We start from the raw sequence: 19,460 nt of genomic DNA on the forward strand, positions 1-19,460 counted from the left end.
ATACGAGTTCACCCAATTCTTTATGCGAATGGTGTTTGTGATAATGGGTAACGATGCGGAAAAGGAAAGTCAAAGCCACAACAGCGGTTTCTTAGACCATTAGTTTTCTATGAAACTTTCTTTCTGAAATTCTTTAAAGTTGTTCTTTAAAGTTTAATGTTTAATTCTACAAACGATTATACAAGGTTTATATAAGTATAGGTTTACTATAAAAGCGAGGTTTATATAGGTTTACTATAAAAACGCAAAAAAAAACAAATGTTGCAGAAAGAACTCTCGCAGTGTTACATTTTGGCAGAAATGAACTAACGTCAAAATTATTTCGTTATGGTCTGTTACGGGCGGGTGTAGCGCAGTAGGTAAGAGATTCCGCCTGCTGTACGATCGATCGGATGTTTGAGTCCGCCCTAGTGTTCACCAAGCCTTTCATTCCTGAGGGGTCGGTAAATTGGTAATTTGTCTGGGAGGACAAAAACCCTGACTTGACACATCGGTTAGCCACCGCAATTCATTCTATCGGTCATTTACACGTCCTTAAACCTCATATTATTTTGAATTGAAGTGAACGTGAAGGCGCATCCGAACCGGATTGATTAACGCCATTCACTTTATCTTTTTTCTTCCCTGATCAAATTTTTGAAAGCTGCAATGTGATCAATTCCTTGATTTTTCCTAGGTGATGTCAGATTGAAATAGATATTCTCTCTGATGTCTCATAGTTACAACCATGCGACAAGGCATCCAGGACGTGTAATGCAGGAGCAGTTGAACCAATAAGGCTACTGTGTCGCTGAAATTTCTATTTTTTGTGCTGCACTGTTTTGCACTGTAGTCAACCGGCGCTTTTTCGCGTAGAGCTTATTCATAGGTGCTTATCAACATGTTTTAAGCAAAAAATTGATGTATTCGCAACTTTTCACCATATTCGCCATTGAAGGAAACTGGTTCTCTTTGATTTCCATCTGAGTGAAAAGTATTTATGTGCTCTTTTTCTCGTAGAATCCTCAAGAGCACAGTTATTTTCTGAAACCATAGGATGCTTTGAACGTATTGGACGTTGCTTGCTCCTTGCTGATCGTTTAATAGCTGAGACGTGCCAAGAAAATGTGTTGTCTAAGATTCTGGACCCACGGAAGCAAAATAATCCTAGAAGAAACTTCCAGCACGACTGGGAGCCCGCAAATGCGGCAGAAGCTATGTAGGCCTTCCTTAACGTCAATGCGGATATTCAGCAAAGGGAGAATTCCCTTCGAATAGATATTTGTTTAAACGACTTCTTCGTGTAGGGTTTTCTTGAAAAAAAAGTTGAAGAGCAAGAAAACTCCAGTTTGAGCTGTTGATTTATGTGCTTGCAGTGCACTGCTAGTTCTGTGATCTTTTGTTTGAAGAATTGTGTAAAAATAAATGGAGGAAACCTTGTAGAATCTGCTTACCTATTGATATTTAATATATTTCTGTGTTTTAGAAAAAAATGCCATCAGGTAGTGTATTTGTTTCCGAAAAATTACCTTTTTTGTTCTTTGCACTTAATTCTCAACCATCCTCTAGATGAGCAGAGCAAAACATTAAAGGATAAAGGATAAAGTCACTGGCGTATCAATCCACTTGGGATGCGCCAACGCGTTTTACTGGAAATCGTAATCGTTGAGGTTTTGGAACGCGTGTTGGCCTATACGATGACTTGCGGAGGCCAGCCGATTATCGAGTCAGTGTTTTTATCCTCCCAGACAAGTCTGGTACCAATCTATCGACCCCGGAGGGATGAAGGGCTTGATGAGCATGTGGCGGATTCGAACCCTCGACCGTGTGGCTACAACGGACCTCTAACCGATACGCCACACCCGCCCGAGCAAAACATTTATAATTATAATTATAAATGTTATTTATAATTATAATTCATAATTCCAGAACCATACTTCTTCGACGGGGAATGATTGAGTCCACCCACTAAAAACACCAATCATGACGACAGTGTTAATAAAACTTTAAAAAAAAACAAGATAGAAAGTCAGTCTCTCTCTGTTTCTCTTTGGACAACAATTTAATTCTATCTCAATATAATTCAACACTTTTTTATTTCACAGAGAAAAGTATCGGCACAACGTCGAAAAACACCATATCCAATTAGAACAAACATCCAGAAAACACCTTTCTTGACGTAATCGTCATCCGGTATCATCCAAGACGTTGCAAATTTGACAGTCGAGCCGAGTCCACGCCACTCAACCCATCAGCTCCGAAAATCTCTTGAAAACGAGCTCGTGCTGAGGGGTTCCTGTAAAAAAAGGAGTGAATTCCTGGTGAAATCCGCGCCACACTAAACATTCAGTTGATCCGTATTTTTAGCTCTGAGTTTAGTTTTTTCTACTTTCTGTTGTTCATTCATGGGACCAGCTAGCTGGGATTCCGCTCCTTTAAGCTATTCAAGTTGCAGGTCGTCGCCATAAATGGTTTTTATTCTCCTCTAGGGTGGACAACCGCTCAATGATAGCAAAAGGTGGTGAGGGTCGCACTTGAGAAATCCTCCTCGGTCCGATCCGTTCGGCTCTTAAAGGACTCGTCCGTACTGGATTAAAGGCATCACTCCACGAATCTGAGGTGGTACGGATTTTAGGTAGAGTATTCGTATACGGGATCGTAGATTATGGAGAGGAGGGTGATTTCTTCCATTTCTTGCTAATTGGCGTAAAAAACGGCCCTGAAGGTGCGGCGTGTGCACACGGCTGGCGCGCTCCAGTCGAACTCCTTGTAGAAAATAGTGCGCCAGAACGCTCGAAGCCGTATCTTCCGGGCCGTTTTTTATATTTCAGGAAGAAATGGACGGAATCACCCTCCTCTTCTTAATCTACGATTCCGTACGCGGAATACTCCACCTGAAATCCGCACCACTTCAGATTCGTGGGGTGATGCCTTTAAAGGCAGCATACCACGAATCTAACGTGGTGAGGGTTCCGCGGGAAAAGCTAGAGATGTGGTTGTAGATTGTGGGATTAGGGGTTGGACCGCTCATCTCTCTCTGATCGTTGTTAGAAACGTCGTGGGAATCATTTTGATTATTACGTGGTACCTTAGTACACTCTTCTCTGCACTCGTTCCGGGCCCTTTAGCCGCCTAATCATTGGTTTGACTTGAATAGGCTGGCGAGAAGACCTAATTGATCTTCGACCGATCGCACTTGGACGCGGCGCGTACACAAAGGTGGAAGAAAAGTTTTTTAAAAAAATCTTCTTCTTTGCCTTTTTTTACAAGGATGGGGGAGAGAGGAGCGGAACTACCTCTGAATCAACAATACTAACTCTCGATTTTCCCTCGGATTCCTCAACCACCTCAGATTCCTAGTATGCTGCCTTTAAGTTGGTCATCCGAACCTTGGTCGCTATCGCTATTCTACTATAGCGCTATGGCAAAAGGATCTCGCGTGAGGACTTTTCACTTCCTGTAGAAGGAGTACGAATGACCTGTCAATCCAACATTCGAATGTGCAAAAAAAAGCGTCCACTTTGTTGAGCTCTGTTCTTTCTTGTTTTTGTTTATGGCACACCGCTATGTGGTATTTCCAAATAAACAATAAATAATTAAGTGAAAGGACTCGAGTCAACTGACAATCGGAAGATGCGCTCAAGTTCGGCCATGTCGATCGTCTCCGCATTACATAGTGCGAAAAACAACACAAATGAGAAAATTGTGATGTAGATGAACCAGTTGAACATCTGAGTATTTTGTTGCTGAAAATAAAAATGCGTTGTTTGTGGACGAATTTTCCAGAAAACATTATATCCGATGAGCAACAATAGATCGACGAGGAACGAGGTTACGTAGTCACGGAGGAATACAAAAATAATTTGCAATTTGATCGACTGTGACGGAATTTTAAAAGAGTTGAACTAGCTAATTACATGGCAAACATCAGTGATTTTCTATTTTCCGCGTGACAAACTTCCGTGTTCATTAAGATGACCATTGAAATGTGATGTCTGTCCTCTCTGAGTACACGGTTTGTCCTTAAAAACACGGGTATAGTTGCAAAAGGGATCAAATTTAAAAAAAAAACTATCTAGCTCTGATGATCAGAAAGGTTTAAAATCCTTCGACGGGCCAGTGAGATACTTCACCTCCGCCAAAAACCTCCATTTGATACCGTAAGAAAAGAGCAAAGTCTGTGAGTTTATAAGCATTGAAGAAATCCCAAAACTAAGCAGGACTTCATCCACTTATTGACGTCGATTGAGTATAAATATCAGACTGAGCACTACTTCCGTTAGCAAGATTAACCGTAAGACCAGGATCAAAACAAAGACCTTTCTAGGAAGGAAATTTTTATGGGATTTGTACTAATTACTTCCTACCTTTATAGACTTTCGCTCATGAGCTTCGAGGGGAGCGTAAAACGCAGTTTTTGATCCTCGAGCTTAATTTCTAGTAGGTTCAACATATAGATTCCTAGAATATCCCAGTGATTATTGAACTTCTAAAAAAATCTTATCCCCTCCAAATTCCTGTACCGAAACTCAGCTTATCTGATTCGATTTCGTCAAATTTCACCCAAATGGAAATATTATAGTAATAATAAACAACACTAATGCAATAATTATGAACAAAATAGGATCAGAAGGATCTCTCGCATCACCTGAAGAGAGGTATCAGGGTCAAAAACTATTTTTCCCACTTACGTCGCCGGATCAGCAGCCAGATTGAGATTACACGTCAGCAGCTCAGTAGCCTCGCTGCCATTGTCTTCAGTCGTTGAGGTGACGGAATGTTGATGCGTGGCTTTGAACGCCGACTAACTTACACTTATAATGGCGATAGCGGAAGTTTAGCAGAAATAAAAATAGTAAACATTTGTTGTTTACATTACATTGTATTTATATTTACATTCGTTTATATTTATATTTAGTTTTGTTCATTAATACACATTCAACCTGGGTGGAAAAAAACTCATATTCCATTAAAATTAAAAATGAGACACACAAAGAAATGAAAAGACTCTATATGGGATCTCTGGAAATTTTCAAGAAAATCCGATTAAAACTGTTTGTGACCTACCATGAGTCGTATCATACATACTTCTTTTCTCATTGTACCTTACTCCTGAAGCGTTAATATTTTCATAGGAACCAGATTACAGATTTTTACAAATCTGTGCCCACGGAGTCATTCAAATTGGGACCGGAGATGAGTTAACATCATCATATGAAGTACCTATTGAAGAATTTCTTTTGTTTGAGGAAGAATCAGAATTCTCCGGTGATCGCTTAAATTACAAATAAATTCTTTCCGATATTTTCAGCGCTTTTTCATTCCTCCCAAACTTCAACCATTGAAATCCATATTTAGTTCACAAAAAAAAATCCTCATTCCTAGCATTACATCCAATCCATACAACCGATTCATAATTAAATTACTTAACTCAATTAAACTGTAATAATAAGGATATTTTTAATTAGCTGCGGATATAGTGGAGTGGTAAGCGGTCGCCGCAGGTTTTTAACGGCCAATGATTCGCCTACGGCTAAGGTACTCAACCACTTCATTCCTCTAGGATCGTCAAATTGGTGCCTGATTTCTCTGCCTGAATAATAACAGTGACTCAACACTCCTACAAGTAATTATATAAGGACAGACACGTGGACAACCTCTGGATGAAACGAATTCTGAAGAACTCGATGAACGCTAATTTTATCCTTTACCTTATAAGGTAAGCTTATAAGGTACATGCATGAAGAAGACACTGAACACACTGTTCCTAAATTTTTTTCAAATCTATCACTTTTCATCTGCACACATGAAAGCAGTTACGGTGATTCGGGTGGAAAAACTTTTTGAAGTGAAATCTCTGAAAATCCGAGTATTCTATCCTGTCGTCTGATCGATTGGTGATGTTTAAAGGCATCACCGCACGAATCTGAGGTGGTGCGGATGGAGTATTCTTATGAGGGATAGTGGATTATGGAGAGGGGAGTAATTCCGTCCTTTTCTTCCTAATTGCCGTAAAAAACGGCCCGGAAGATGCGGCGCGCACACAAGGCTGCCGCGCTCCAGTCGAACTCCTCGTAAAAAATAGTGCGCCAGAACGCCCGAAGCCGCATCGTCCGGGCCGTTTTTTACGGCAATTAGAAAGAAATGGACGGAGTCACCCACCTCTCCATAATCTACGATCCCGTATACGAATACTCCACCTGAAATCCGTACCACCTCAGATCCGTGGAGTGATGCCTTTAAACGAATCCTATTTTGTGCTCATCAATGAGAAAACAGTCAGTAGTAAAAGTTTCCGTCGCTCACGAACTCAATTTCAAACCCTCAGAATAATTAGAACTGATGGATAAGGGAACAGTCTTTGAATTCTTTTTTTTTTGAGTGAGCTTCTAAGAAATAGTAGAAAACGCTAAGGTAATGTGATAGTCCCAAAGAAAAATCTCAAGGATTTTTATACTTTCTGCAGCGTCAACGCAATAAAGGACGCAGGAAATTTTCTGAAAAAAGCATCAAATTACAAAAGTCTACAGGAAATGGCAAAAAGAAGTCAATCGCTAGAAACTAACCGAACAGTGAAATCGAATGGATCCACAAACGCAATCCTTAATTTAATCTTAATCTTTCTAGTGAGTGCTCAAAATGACTGCAAGAAAACAAAGATAGAAGGTTAAAGGATAAAGTGTACGGCGTTGACCAACCCCTAAAAGGAAGGGTTCTACGCGTTCGCCTTCAGCTCAGACTTCGTTTGAGGTTCACTTCATCCCTCCGAAGTGTATGAACGCGCGTGCAGCCTTACAATGGGGTAAGCCGATGAGTCAGGTCAGCATTTTAATCCTCTCAGATAAGTCTGGTACTAATTTATCAACAGCGAAGGGATGAAGCGAACGAGTCATATCTCATCAGGTTTAGCGCAGTCGGTAAGAGGTCCACCCAAGCTTGTACGATCAACAGTTGGAAACCGCCGTGGTGACAAGCAGGAAAACAAAAAAACTCTCCAATACGTCATTCTGTTAGCTCACAATTCAACACCGCCTCCTCTTAGCTTCAACAATGATCCTCGTATCCTATCAGCCACTAGTCGCAGGAAAAAATCCTGGGTATTCAAAAGACTCATTTCCCTGTAACTAAATTCCGAAAAGCCGTCTAAGCTACGTGGACTTCATACAAGGGAAAGGAGCAAAACAATGGAGATTAAAGGCGATCACAAATCGCGCGATCAGCGGAAGAAAAGTATGCTCTATGCTTTTCCCACGGGACTAATTCAGTATTTATGATTTTCAACCAACCAGATAACAAAAACATAAGGATATTCTACATAGGGAAAGAGAAGTGGATCAATTCAAAGGTGATCCACCTTTTCCTCAACAAAAGAAGAGGTTTGAGTCTTACCTGTCAAATCTTAATGCACGTACATCTTTTCAACTCTCTAAGAACGTTAACTGAACCTTTAACTCTCTGAAAAGTGAAAAAAATTGCTGCAACACATCAACTTGCATCACATCTCGTCTCGTTGGATCGTTAGACTCTGACTTGCTCGGGAGGGGACGAGGAAGTGAAAGGAGTGCGTTATCATGGACGTAAAGAAGTTTCTTATATAACACCTCTTCCACGAACCACGAAAAACACTTTGTTTTTTTTTTTTTTTGAGAATCCCAATGAGAAATTTACCCGAGTAGTTACCACCAGTTACTGAGTAGCATATAGCCGGCGACCCAATTCTGCTCTTCCTGGCGAAAGCTGAAGCGTACCGGATCTTTGAATGTTGACGTAGGGCAGAATTTCTAGTCCTTTCCTTCATTCTCTTAAAGCAGGATGGCATAACCGTTTTGACAGGGCGCTCTGCAGACCACAATTTCTTCGTGCCTACGAACGTCACAATTTCTCAAGCGTAGGTGGGAGCAGGAAAAAAACGTTTTCTCAACGAGTTCATCTTCTTCAGTATATCTTCGACGCTCTTCTGCGCTAGGTTCGTTCTGATCAGTTCCCTTCCGTTTAGTCAAGTTCGTTCATCATACTTATTTCTCGACTAAAATACGCACATACACTGATCCCATTCAGCGTGAACATCAGTAATACCAATTACTGGTGTCCGGTGGTATGGTAGGGTCCAAACGATATGATGCTCGATGCGTATGTGGCTGCGCTTGAAGCGGCGCGGTCGAGGTAGCGGTTGGAATCGAGGTGGGACATTACGAACTCTACAGCGAGGAATGGTGTCACCAAGGGGCCCCCCAACTATCACCGCCGCACCGCTTCGCGCGCAACCGCTTACGCAACTGCACCATGTCGTTTTGCCCGACTGTAATTAGGAATCCATCCGTTTGCATCCATTCATAAGTATGATCTTCTTCAGATTCGGATTTCCTGGATTTTTTCACAAGTCCAGTCCAAATCAACCGATGCTCATTCCGGCTGATGATTTGTGTTATAAGAATGACGCCTCGAAACGAAGAGGATGTATAGTCGGGTCAAAAGGAAATGAAGCTCGCAATTGCGTAAGTGCGTGCGTACGAAGCGATGGCATGATGCGATTAGTGTCGAATGGGAAATTTACAAGCACCACTCATAGCTCCAGTTCCACCACCAGGTTCACTGTATCGGTTCGTACGCACGCTTCGAGTACGCCAGCACACGCAACTGCACCGAGTTCGTGTCATTCTGACCCAACAAAAACTTTTCGCCACTAAATTTCACCCCTGCGGTGCCCCATTCCAGCTTCTAGTTTTCTCAAAACATTCTGGAGGCTAGCGTTCAGTGCATGGTTTTCCTTGTTCAGTCGCAAAAGTCGTGGAGTCGATCATACACACTTTTTTGAGAAGAGAAATTTTCATCGAAGAGAGTTTGTTCTATTCCTATGTTAACCTTCAAAACAACAGCGACATCGGTCGCCAAAACCCTTCGATTGATGGCGTTACGTTCCTCCCCACATCCTTCGTCCAAGGAGGACTGCTTTGGAATTGGTTTTCTTTGCGATTTACGAGGTTTTACGGTTTCTTCACGAGGTCTTAGACGGAATGATAATTCCAGGAAGTATCTCCTCCTATTTGTTCATGTGCAGACCGTGAGCCCAGATATGAAGCTCCTAAGACGTTAGCCAAAGGTCAACGTTACGGACGAAGTCACCAGCAGGTGACTTGTCATGTTACCTGACGGAAAGGCCCGCCGTTTTGATGAAGATCATGGAAGAACCGTTGGTTTCTTTTTTCAATAGATTGATGTTGGAACGTTAATTATTGTAGGATTGTTGATTCTGGCATGGACCAAATCTAACTATCCTACAATTATTTACGAGACCAGACCAGACCACATTGCTAGCCACATCCTCCCAGCCAAGGATCTCTGATTCAGCGCTCAGAAGAATCTAGGTATGTTCAATGCTGCACTCATATTGTCGAAGACACCAATTCCTCTTTTTTATATTTTCTGAGGAAGAATTGTTACCTAGTGTCACAGGAGCGTTTAGTAGGCGTCTGATTTTCACGATCCCTTTTTCATGATTACATCTGAAACCACAACTAGGAGCAATCTAGAATGAACTGCACAACAGAAATTTGCCATACATTAAGGTCCAACAACAGGCCGTGGGAAATTCAGCTTTTAGTTCTGTGAAGTGGTCGTGACGCCATCCCGTGAGGTCCGGTTGTGACTGCACAATCGATGGTCGATGAAACTACCCCAGTGCCAACCAAGACTTTCGTCCCTCGGGGTCAATAAATTGATATCAGATTCGTCTGGGAGGATAGGAACACCGACTCGGTACATCGGGTACCCACCGCATGTCATTCTATACACGTTCGTATCTGTGAGCCTTAAAAGATTCTGAATTGAACTGAACGCGTTGGCGCATCCCAAGCAGGTTGATATACCAGAAAATTAATTCTTTTTCTGTTCTGTAAATGCGAAATCATATTGTGAGAATAAGGGAAAAAATTGCTCTTTATGATTAACATAATTAGTTGGTTCTGATAAGCTAAACAGTGTAAGTTCATCATTTAGAAAAATAGGTTAAGAGATCGGCAACTAAGTGATATTATAAATAACGGGTCCCATTACCTGAGAACACCACAAAAATTTTAAAGTGATAGTGGAGATGCTGGTGTTTGAAAGAAAATTGTTGGCATCCTTCAAGAAAAATTCAGAAGGGCAACTAATGTTATGATGAAAGGAAACGTGCCTGCTATATGGTTCAACCACGCTCTTCTTCAAATTCCCCTCCTCTACATCCAGAATTGATGTGACAGACGCATTTAGCAAATTAAGAAGGAAATGGATTTATTGAATTATTCTTTTTTACTCTTTTAAAAGCAGAAAGTGCAAGAAATGTCATTTCATTGAGTACTGGAAGAGAACAGTACGGTGTATAGAGCTAGTGCAAGCCTGAAATTCATAATTTATTTCTTTGTTCATTACTTACGTCAGTTTTGATGTTGATCTGATTACTTGATGTGTGCTCCTCGTAGAAAAAGCAAGGAACTCGTGGTTTCTCGATAATCAGGTGGGCTTTCAAATGACTTCACCCTCCTCAAAACTAGGGACGAAAGTAAGTACAGGGATCTCAATGAAACCTAAAAAATAACAGTGCTCCTCTGTTCTGACCAGAATTTGCGCAGGTGTTGGTTTTAAGAGTTAACAAAGGTATCAACGAAAAAAACAGGACCGATCATCACTAAATGTTTAGATTTCGTCAAATGTTATCTGAAAAATCAGATACAAAGAAGAAAAACTGTAGAAGTTCGCTTAAGACTATGCACGATTTCCCTCCTCAATGGTGCCGTGCCAGTTTGGAGTGCTCATTAAGGAAACGTTACGAATTTTGAGTGAGAGGCGTAATTTTTTGTGCTCGCACCTGTAAAAGGGGTACGACTTTCGACAAATGGGTTTCGGAACACCCATCCCGTCCGAAATGTAATCTCCTTCTCTGTGTGGATTGGTCAGCTGCAGCCACAGCAGCTCAGACAGCAGATACACACGTATCTGATCTGTAATTTATCACTGCTTTCTGCACCTACAAATTGTTTCTGAAGACGTGAACTCAAAACGAAAGAAGAAGAAAGTGCTGGCGTTAATCAGTGCCGCTTAGGATACGCCAAGATGTTCGATTTCAATTCAGAATCGTTTCAGGTTTACGAACGCGTATGTTGTCGACCGTAGATAAAAACTTGCCAAGGATAGCTGTTGTATTTTCAAGTCAGCGCTTTTCTTTCAGGAAAGTCCTGCACCGATTCATCGATCTCAGAGGGATCGAAGACTTGGTTGGCCTTAGGCGACCTCGAGTCATCCGCCGTGCAGTCACAACGGAATCTCTTACATTTATGACAATCCGAATTATTACTTTTCCCCGGAACTTCAACCGTTGAGTTATCTATTTGATTTTAGTTTAGCTATTTAGTTATTGTATTATAGTTCAGTTTATTTAGTTATTTGATCTATTGAAACGCTTCGAACTTCACGGCAATCATGTGTAGATTGTTTTTGATCAAGTCGTACAAGTCACAGGTCGCTGAATTTTCAAATATTTCTTTCGAGAGAAAAAATCTGCCTATCACTCAACGTTTCTTAATGAACTGCATACTAAAAAGTGATATTCAATGACATTGTTTCAATAATTATATTATTATTCCAGATTATATTATACTATATTATTAATTATATTGTTAGCATAGCGCGGAATTCGCAAATGATTTTCCTTTAACACATGGCGGCGGGCTTTTTATTCCCGGCGGACCATCGAATAATTTTTGATTTCGCGCTTGCGATCACAAGTAACTCGTATTGTTGTGAATGTTAATGAAATGATGGAAGTTATTAATAATAATATTATTATGGTAATGGTAATTATTGCGAACGTTTTTAGAATTTTCAATTTTTTAGAGGTTATTTGTTTTTCTCTTTAATTTTCGTTTTTTTTTTCTTTTAACATTTGTCCTCTACATTTACGATGCCATCATGATTAGTGCATTCATCTAACAAACGAAAGCGCACCTAATTTGCTAATGGAATAAATAAAGATGAGCGTAAAAAAAGAAAGCACTAGTTGATCATGTAACAGAAAGGTGAAATAAAATGAAATGGACCCATATCCCTTCTACGCCCATAGGAGAAAACCTTTTTTTAGGTGAATGCGTAGAGTATGTGCAGCGTGCAATGAGGCGTGTGCGCTCGAAAGTGTCACACCTTACGGTTTATTTCTCATGCAGTTGTTGAAAGTGAACTTTCAAAGAAAGCGCTGTGTCCTCGCTTTTTTCACGGTGTTTCCTTCTCGTTAGAATCATTTAAAATTCGCTAGCGTGGTCAGCGAAGAATGACGGAAGGTGGCTTCTTCCAATCGAGAAAAATTTAAACTACTAGTAATTCAGCCTCCGGGTAGCACTTCTTCCACTCAACCCAAGACCAAAGTCAAAGCGCTCCTATTCGATTCTCTAGATAAAAAACGGACATCTGCTCTGAAGAAAAGTAAGAGAATTATTGAGGAAAATAGTTTAGAAGGAATAGGATGAGTTACACATGAACTACGCACGTTCTTATGTACATCAAACGCTTAACTGCTTTTTAGGTTCTACGTGGTTTCTTCCAGAAATCACAGACGATTTTTTCTGGTAAACGATAAACAAGAATTTAACGAAACGTTAACATGAATTGAACAAATCTTTATAGTTTCACTGAAATTCCCTTTCTGCGCTTGTTTGTCTCAAAACCTTAATCTTTTAGATTTAAAAAAACGGTTTTTCTAATAGATGAAAAAATTTCCTTCTAGTATTGTCCACTTCTTTAGAAAACTAAGTATTTTGGAAGAAAAAACTCTACCTCACGGTATAGAAACACTTAGTGAAATTATATGGAGCAGAAGAATTGAGTAATTTACATAGTTTTTATGTGAAAACAAAAAATAAGTAATACAGCAGTAGCGTTGACGACCTATTAGCTGAATTTTTTTTAGTTTGAGAGGAAAAAGTTGGCTATTTTCACTGCTATCTGGTTTATTCTCTTTGTTAAAAAAAATCACATATTTGTTATGTTTTAAATCAAGTCAATTTTAAATCAAGAAGTCAAGGAATCGAGGAAAAGCCGCGATCGCTTCAATGTACATGCTGGGCTTCAACAAATATTCTCAGATCTATCATTACTAGAGCCGAAGGAACTATAACAAATGACGAATAGTAAACCGTGCATACGGATGCGCATAATTCAGGATTTAGAAATGAGGCGTGAGTGAGTCGTCATAGAGAATAGCACAGGCAGCGGATTTACCTACTAGACTCTTTATACGAACTAAACCGATCTTTTTCAAGGGATTATCAGTAAATGAGCCCCGAAGGGCTCTCTAGCAACGAAGAACAAATAGCTACTAGCTATTCGTTTGACAAGTACCGTAGCGTTAATCTCCATCGGGATTCATTAAGTTGTTGATAGAGGCGATAATGGTCATTAATCCCACAAAATAATAATAATAATAACAATAATAATAAATGATTAGAGATGATTCGGTGCAATCATTGTACTGGATGTATACAGTTAATTATAAAATATCCATATTATTTGCGTTTCTCGCCTGAAAATGTTAAGATATCCCAGGAACATGCTTCGACTTTACGAATTTTATCACATAAATTTCGTCATAATCTAAAATAGGTAGACATATTTTAACAATGAGCCAAAATGATCTTATAGGTTGGATCTAAAATAATTAGGTGTATAGCAATAATGAGCTACAATGAGGTTGATACAAAAGTTTTGTCAATTTTTTGAAAATTTTCCCTCGTTATCTTTGAGGTCCTCGCTTAAAAATAATAATAACAATAATAACAACTGATTAGAGATGATTCGGTGCATTCATTGTGCTAGATGTCTTTGATTTATCACACAATGGATTTATCTTTGATTCAGCATAGAATGGAAATCGATCAACAGTGGTCATTCCTAGTCACTACAGTATTCCAGCTAATAGATAAGCCAACGATCCCCTTCTCGCAGAAAATGCGGAAGAAGGAGTGGAAGACGTCCGTGACCGCGCGACTAGTGTTATCAACAGTTTGCTGATAGCTTTCTTAGCCAAGAAATCCTTAAGGGAATAAATGATAATTAGAGGGAGGTTAGGTCAGGATAATAAGGAGGATCGGACGCTATGTCTCAGGCTAGCTCTCCTATTTCTGATGCGTCTCCCAGGCTATGTGGGGTCTTGCCTTATCATGAAGAAGATGCACCGAAGCTCGTCTCGGCCGCTTTTTTTGAAACAGCTTCGGGTATTTCTCGAGCTGAATGGCGCAAATTACTGTCGTGACGTGTGTCCTCACGGAACCGGCTCAATGTAGAGATTTCGTTCGGATTCTAAAAGTAGGAAATCCCAACGGAGGTTTATCGTCGAAGTCATTGTGTTCCACTTCTGTCGGTTACGTTCGAGGCGACGTCCTAGGAACCCGCTAATTCTCGCACAACTCCACAGCGTGGTTGGAGCTAAGTGTGGTCTCACCGCGAATGCAGTAACTGCAGAAAAGCTGCTCGCTTATATTATGCAGTAGCTCACAGCAAATCTGTTTAGACGAATAGGTCTTCTACCTTCATTTATGCATTTATCAATGGATTACTTACATACCCACCGAAAAAAAAAATGCAGAGAATTTTTTTTCTCTATAAACAGATTACTTGGACGATGCACTCATTTTCCAAGTAGAAATACACATAGATAGCTTCGTATTGCTCGCATCGTTAGAATAAAAGAAGTTTTCACTAAGATTCTCATGAATTTTGACAACTAAAGTTATTGAGGTGATTTTCAAACGATTTTTGGAAGAAGAAGGGAAAAGTGGTTCAAACAACGTACCAATAATCTCATTTCAGTAGAAAAAGTCAGTGCGTTGTAAAAAAAAAATCAGTGGAATTTCTCCGAATTACGTGAGCTATTATGATGCGCTTTAAATCAAGTCACAACAAGATCACCGGTGTTCCTTTGCTTGTTAATGAATAAATCCAGCTTAAGAAGGAGAATTTTTCAGAAGAATTGAGGAAATATTTTCCACTTCATCGTTCAAAACGTTGAAGAACACGGAGCATTACATAGATCGTCTACCAAAGGGGGTTCTAATAACACAAGAGATCAGACGCAGTCCTCCAGAGACTACCGGCTCATAATTAATAACAGTAAGAAGAGGAGTTAGCAGCACAAAATAGCTTGTTTGAAAGGTGTATAATTCAAAAAGTTTTTACGTTCTCACTTATAAACACGAGAAGAGCGTGTGATGCCGTAGCCACTTTTTTTTCTCGATTGACGTATGTTTCTGTAATGAATGCTCGGAATAAAACAACTAAATTAACATCTGAGAATGATTCACTACATTCACCGCATCCTTTGGTTTTACAAGGCCGACTGCAATCGGAGAAACAACTTTCGCACAACCAAAGCTAATAAAAACCCGAATGTAGATTGGAAATATCGAAAATATTGGAAAATATGTTGACAAATCGACCAGTGATACAGTAACTGATTGACGATGAGTACTTTCTGGCAGTTCGCTGTACACCTATGGTAACTATTGTAGTATAAAGCTACTGTAATTTGAACTGGTGTTCTGACGGCAAAGAAAATCCCACATCAATCATCATCCCAAAGCGCCAATCGCACATCCAAAAGCATCCCAAAATCGGCAATCTAACCTACGACCTGTCACTACACGGTGCATCGGCGGGAAGCCTGTGAAACAGAAAGAGAAAGAAAAAAGGATCGTGCGTAACTTCAATTACGATCCGACTAAGCTCTTGATTTTGTCGAGTAGCAGAGAAGTCGATTTAATTCTCGGTCCAAGAGGAAGGTGGACTACAGAGGAATAATTTCCCCCGGGTACATGATATAGCTGGTTTCGCTTTTTGATATCCAACTAATTTTGACTAAACGATATGACACAACTGGACTGCGGATCATCACCAAAGCACTAGACGAATAAGGTTCACCATTGGAGGAGCGTAGATTATTTCGCCATCCCATACACTGTATTAAGACTGTGCACAAGAAATCTGCAAAACCTATTGCGACTTCTCGATTTATTTGTTAGTTGGTTGTGTATTTAACACTTTATTTTAGTGGAAATGTTCTTTGTATTGGTTTGAATGTCGCAGTCTTTATATTCTTCCTAGTTTGCAAAAAAAAGGTGCGATAGCATCAGAAACCAAATGCCATGGCGCGCTTTAGAGCGCGTTTCAACCATGAAAGATAAAGTGTCTGGCGTTGATCAGTCCGCTTGGGATGCGCCCCCCACGTTCACTTCAATTCAGAATCGTTTGAGGTTTTGGAACGCGTGTTACCCTATACAATGACTTGCGGGGCTAGCCGATGTGTCAAGTCAGTGTTTTTATCCTCCCAGACAAGTCTGGTACCAATTTATCGACCCCGGAGGGATGAAAGGCTTGGTGAGCACTAGGTCGGAATCGAACCCCCGGTCGATCGTGCAGGCAGCGGAACCTCTTACCGCTACACTACACCCGCCCAAGAAAATGGGTAATATCATGCTATAAAATAACGCGCTTAGTCCGTGTGTTTATTTGTTTGTTTGTTTGTCTGCGTGTCACGAAAATACCCCATAATGATGCAAAACTTTCCAACGGTGAGGTGCTGAACCATTGCTATGCACCTGATAGGCGAGCACTCTACCTCTTCACCATTGTCTAAAAAAAAGCTAAGAATACGTTTATGTTGGCTATGATAATGCATGTTAGTTTCTCTCATATGTTAGTGAGGGTAAATAAACTTTTATGTGAATTTATACTTCTATATTTGCAAACCATCATGCTGTATAATAACGGGCGTATTCTGTCACGTGTGTGCGTCTGCGTATGTGTGTGCCTCAGTCAAGAAGTCCCAAAAAGAGAGAGAGACGGATATCACGGCGTCGGTTTGGTGCGCTGGAGCCCCAACACGGTAAAACTGGGTGAGACGGGTCCTACGGCGTTGTGCCCCGAATGCCCCAGAAAGCTGTACAGCGGTTATAGACGGGTTCCACTGCCTCGGATTGGTGCGCGAGATTCACAACGCGGTAGAATGGGTTTCTATGGTTCCTTCGCATATCTATTTCCCAGCATGTCTCTCTGATGCTGCTAACATCCTTTCTTCAAGAAAAAAAGGAAACGCACGTGCGAACGGCTGCTTAAATGCAATACATAGTGGCCAACAGTTTACACGATCTGATGTAGAACGTTTTTTACCACTACGATAGTGATATTCACGTCATTCCATGTTAGCACATCATTTTCTTCTAATAGCTGAGAACGGAGGAAACTCATACTTCGAATAATGTTTTTCAAATTCTGGAGATTTGAGAGAAACATAGAGGTAAAATAAAAGGCATCACCCTACGAATCTGAGGTGTTACGGTTTTCAGGTGGAGTATTCGTACACGGGATAGTAGATTATGGAGAGGAAGGTGATTCCGTCCATTCCTTTCTAATTGCCGTAAAAAACGGCCCGGAAGATGCGGCGCCGCACAAGACTGGCGCGCTCCAGTCGAACTCCTTGTAGAAAATAGTGCGCCAGAGCGCCCGAAGCCGCATCTTCGCCGTTTTTTACGGCAATTAGGAAAAAATGGACGGAATCACTCTCCTCCCCATAATCTACTACTTCGTATACGAATACTCCGCCTGAAATCCGTAGCACCTCAGATTCGTGGAGTGATGCCTTTGACTTGATTGCTCCCCAAATATAGAACTGACGCGTTTAGCGAAAAACCATAAAATCTTTCATCTATGCTTAAATTTTCGGGTGAAAGGAATTGGAAGAAGCGCTAATAGGAAAAGCAATTCTAATTTTCCCAAAAATGTCGCTACTGTTATTTCTTATTGATCGGTGAAGACGAGCGAAGCCAACATAAACCTGAAGGGCGGCTTCAGCCGGACGTTCAGAATGGTACAAAAATGAAACTACAAACAGGGAAAGACCATTCGAGACCAGACTACAGCACATGTGCAGGCTTCAGTGATATGGCCAGGTGTTTTGAGAAAATAACCAGTTGACAAGATCATGCTTAAAAGCGGCATAGCACGAAATTGACCATTTTAGGATTTCTACATACAGTAGGGTCAAAACGACATGAAGCACGGACATTTGCGCAAGCGGCTGCGCTCAAAGCGAAGCGGTGGAGCGTAGCGGTTGGGATCGTGTAAGGATCCACACTACCGCCACACACCTCTGCAGTTCGCCAGGGTCCCACCTCGATTCCAGCCGCTGTCTCCACCGCACCGCTTCCGAGCGCGACCGCTTGCGCAACGGTCCGTGCTTCATGTTGTTTTGACCCAACTATAGAAGAGATAAGGTAGGGTGTGTAGGCGACGAGTATCAGCGCTAACTACACCCCATCAGTTTGAGCGTAGCTGCTGACCCAACCGTACCACCAGAATTCAGGTGGCTTAGACCCGACTACACTTCTCGTCCTCGTCATTCATCTTAAAAACAGCACAATACGAAAGTGACGTTCGTGTCCTATCCTTTACACGTTTCGTGTCCCACAAAAAGATAGGATTAAAAATATAGACAACGAAAAGCCCTGAAAAACGGCGTGGAAATCGGCCTTGTCGGTCGGGTTTTTCTACGATGCAACTATCAACTGACTACGTGTGGGAGCACAAGCATACCTGCTGCGTTTGCCAGCAAGCGGAAGAGACTGTGCCAGCAGCCCATTGCTTTTACGCTCTCAGATGCTGCGCGTATTCCTGTGGTCACATATATAGCACGAATTCGATCGACAAAGCCGCTTCTTACGCCGTCTTCCAGGAGCATAAAATGGGGTTGGGGTTGGTCACTTCAGCCCAACCACAGAAAACTGTTCCACCATTTCCAAATTTCGCTTTCATGGAACTTACGTATACTACAACAAAGTTCCGAAGGATTCTAGACATGGAATTCATACAAATTAATACCTAAAATTTCTACCATTACTATAAAATATAAATAAAAATATAAAATAAATATCTTCTCCTCCGGATGGAACCAATAATAGGATAGGAAAAAGCCAACTAGTAATATAAGGGCATGAAAAAGTAGCCGAAGGAGCATCCGTTATGAAATCACTACAGAAAATAGCTCCCAAATTTAAACAAAGAGGAAGCGTAGCACAAGGAACGAACTGCGAGAAGGAACAATTTTGCAGCCGCATTTCTATTTCCATTCAGTTCGACTATTCATAAACTCAACCTTTGTTTTGTTTCAGCGCAAACAAATTATGTTAATAAGGTGACTTCTGCAAGCCTCAATCTAGCTCTTACCCACAATTCTTTGAACATGAAATGACACCACAATTAGATCCTTCCATTTTGTATCTAGTTTAATCTTCCGTACACTTTTAACATAAATACAAATAACATATTTATCTGAAAATTCCAATCGCACAGAAAAACAACAACTCTTTTCTTGATGCTAATTTATGACCGAACAACGGAAAACAACCAGGTCAGACAGAAAAGTAATCACCATGATTTAAAAATAACAATCTATAAGAACGCTT

General features: G+C 40.8%; 1 protein-coding gene across 1 annotated transcript; it reads right to left on the reverse strand.

Annotated features, from left to right (window-relative positions):
- Positions 1 to 2,175: 2,175 nt before the first annotated feature.
- Positions 2,176 to 3,710, reverse strand: RB195_019916 (uncharacterized protein; the record flags this gene model as incomplete). Its single annotated transcript, XM_064187983.1, has 2 exons — positions 2,176 to 2,275; positions 3,604 to 3,710. The coding sequence occupies 2 exons, from the start codon at positions 3,708 to 3,710 to the stop codon at positions 2,176 to 2,178; spliced, it is 207 nt and encodes a 68-aa protein (XP_064043864.1).
- Between the last annotated feature and the right edge of the window lie 15,750 nt (positions 3,711 to 19,460).

The sequence above is a fragment of the Necator americanus genome, chromosome II (assembly GCF_031761385.1).
Source record: "Necator americanus strain Aroian chromosome II, whole genome shotgun sequence".
In the NCBI taxonomy this organism is placed as follows: domain Eukaryota; kingdom Metazoa; phylum Nematoda; class Chromadorea; order Rhabditida; family Ancylostomatidae; genus Necator; species Necator americanus.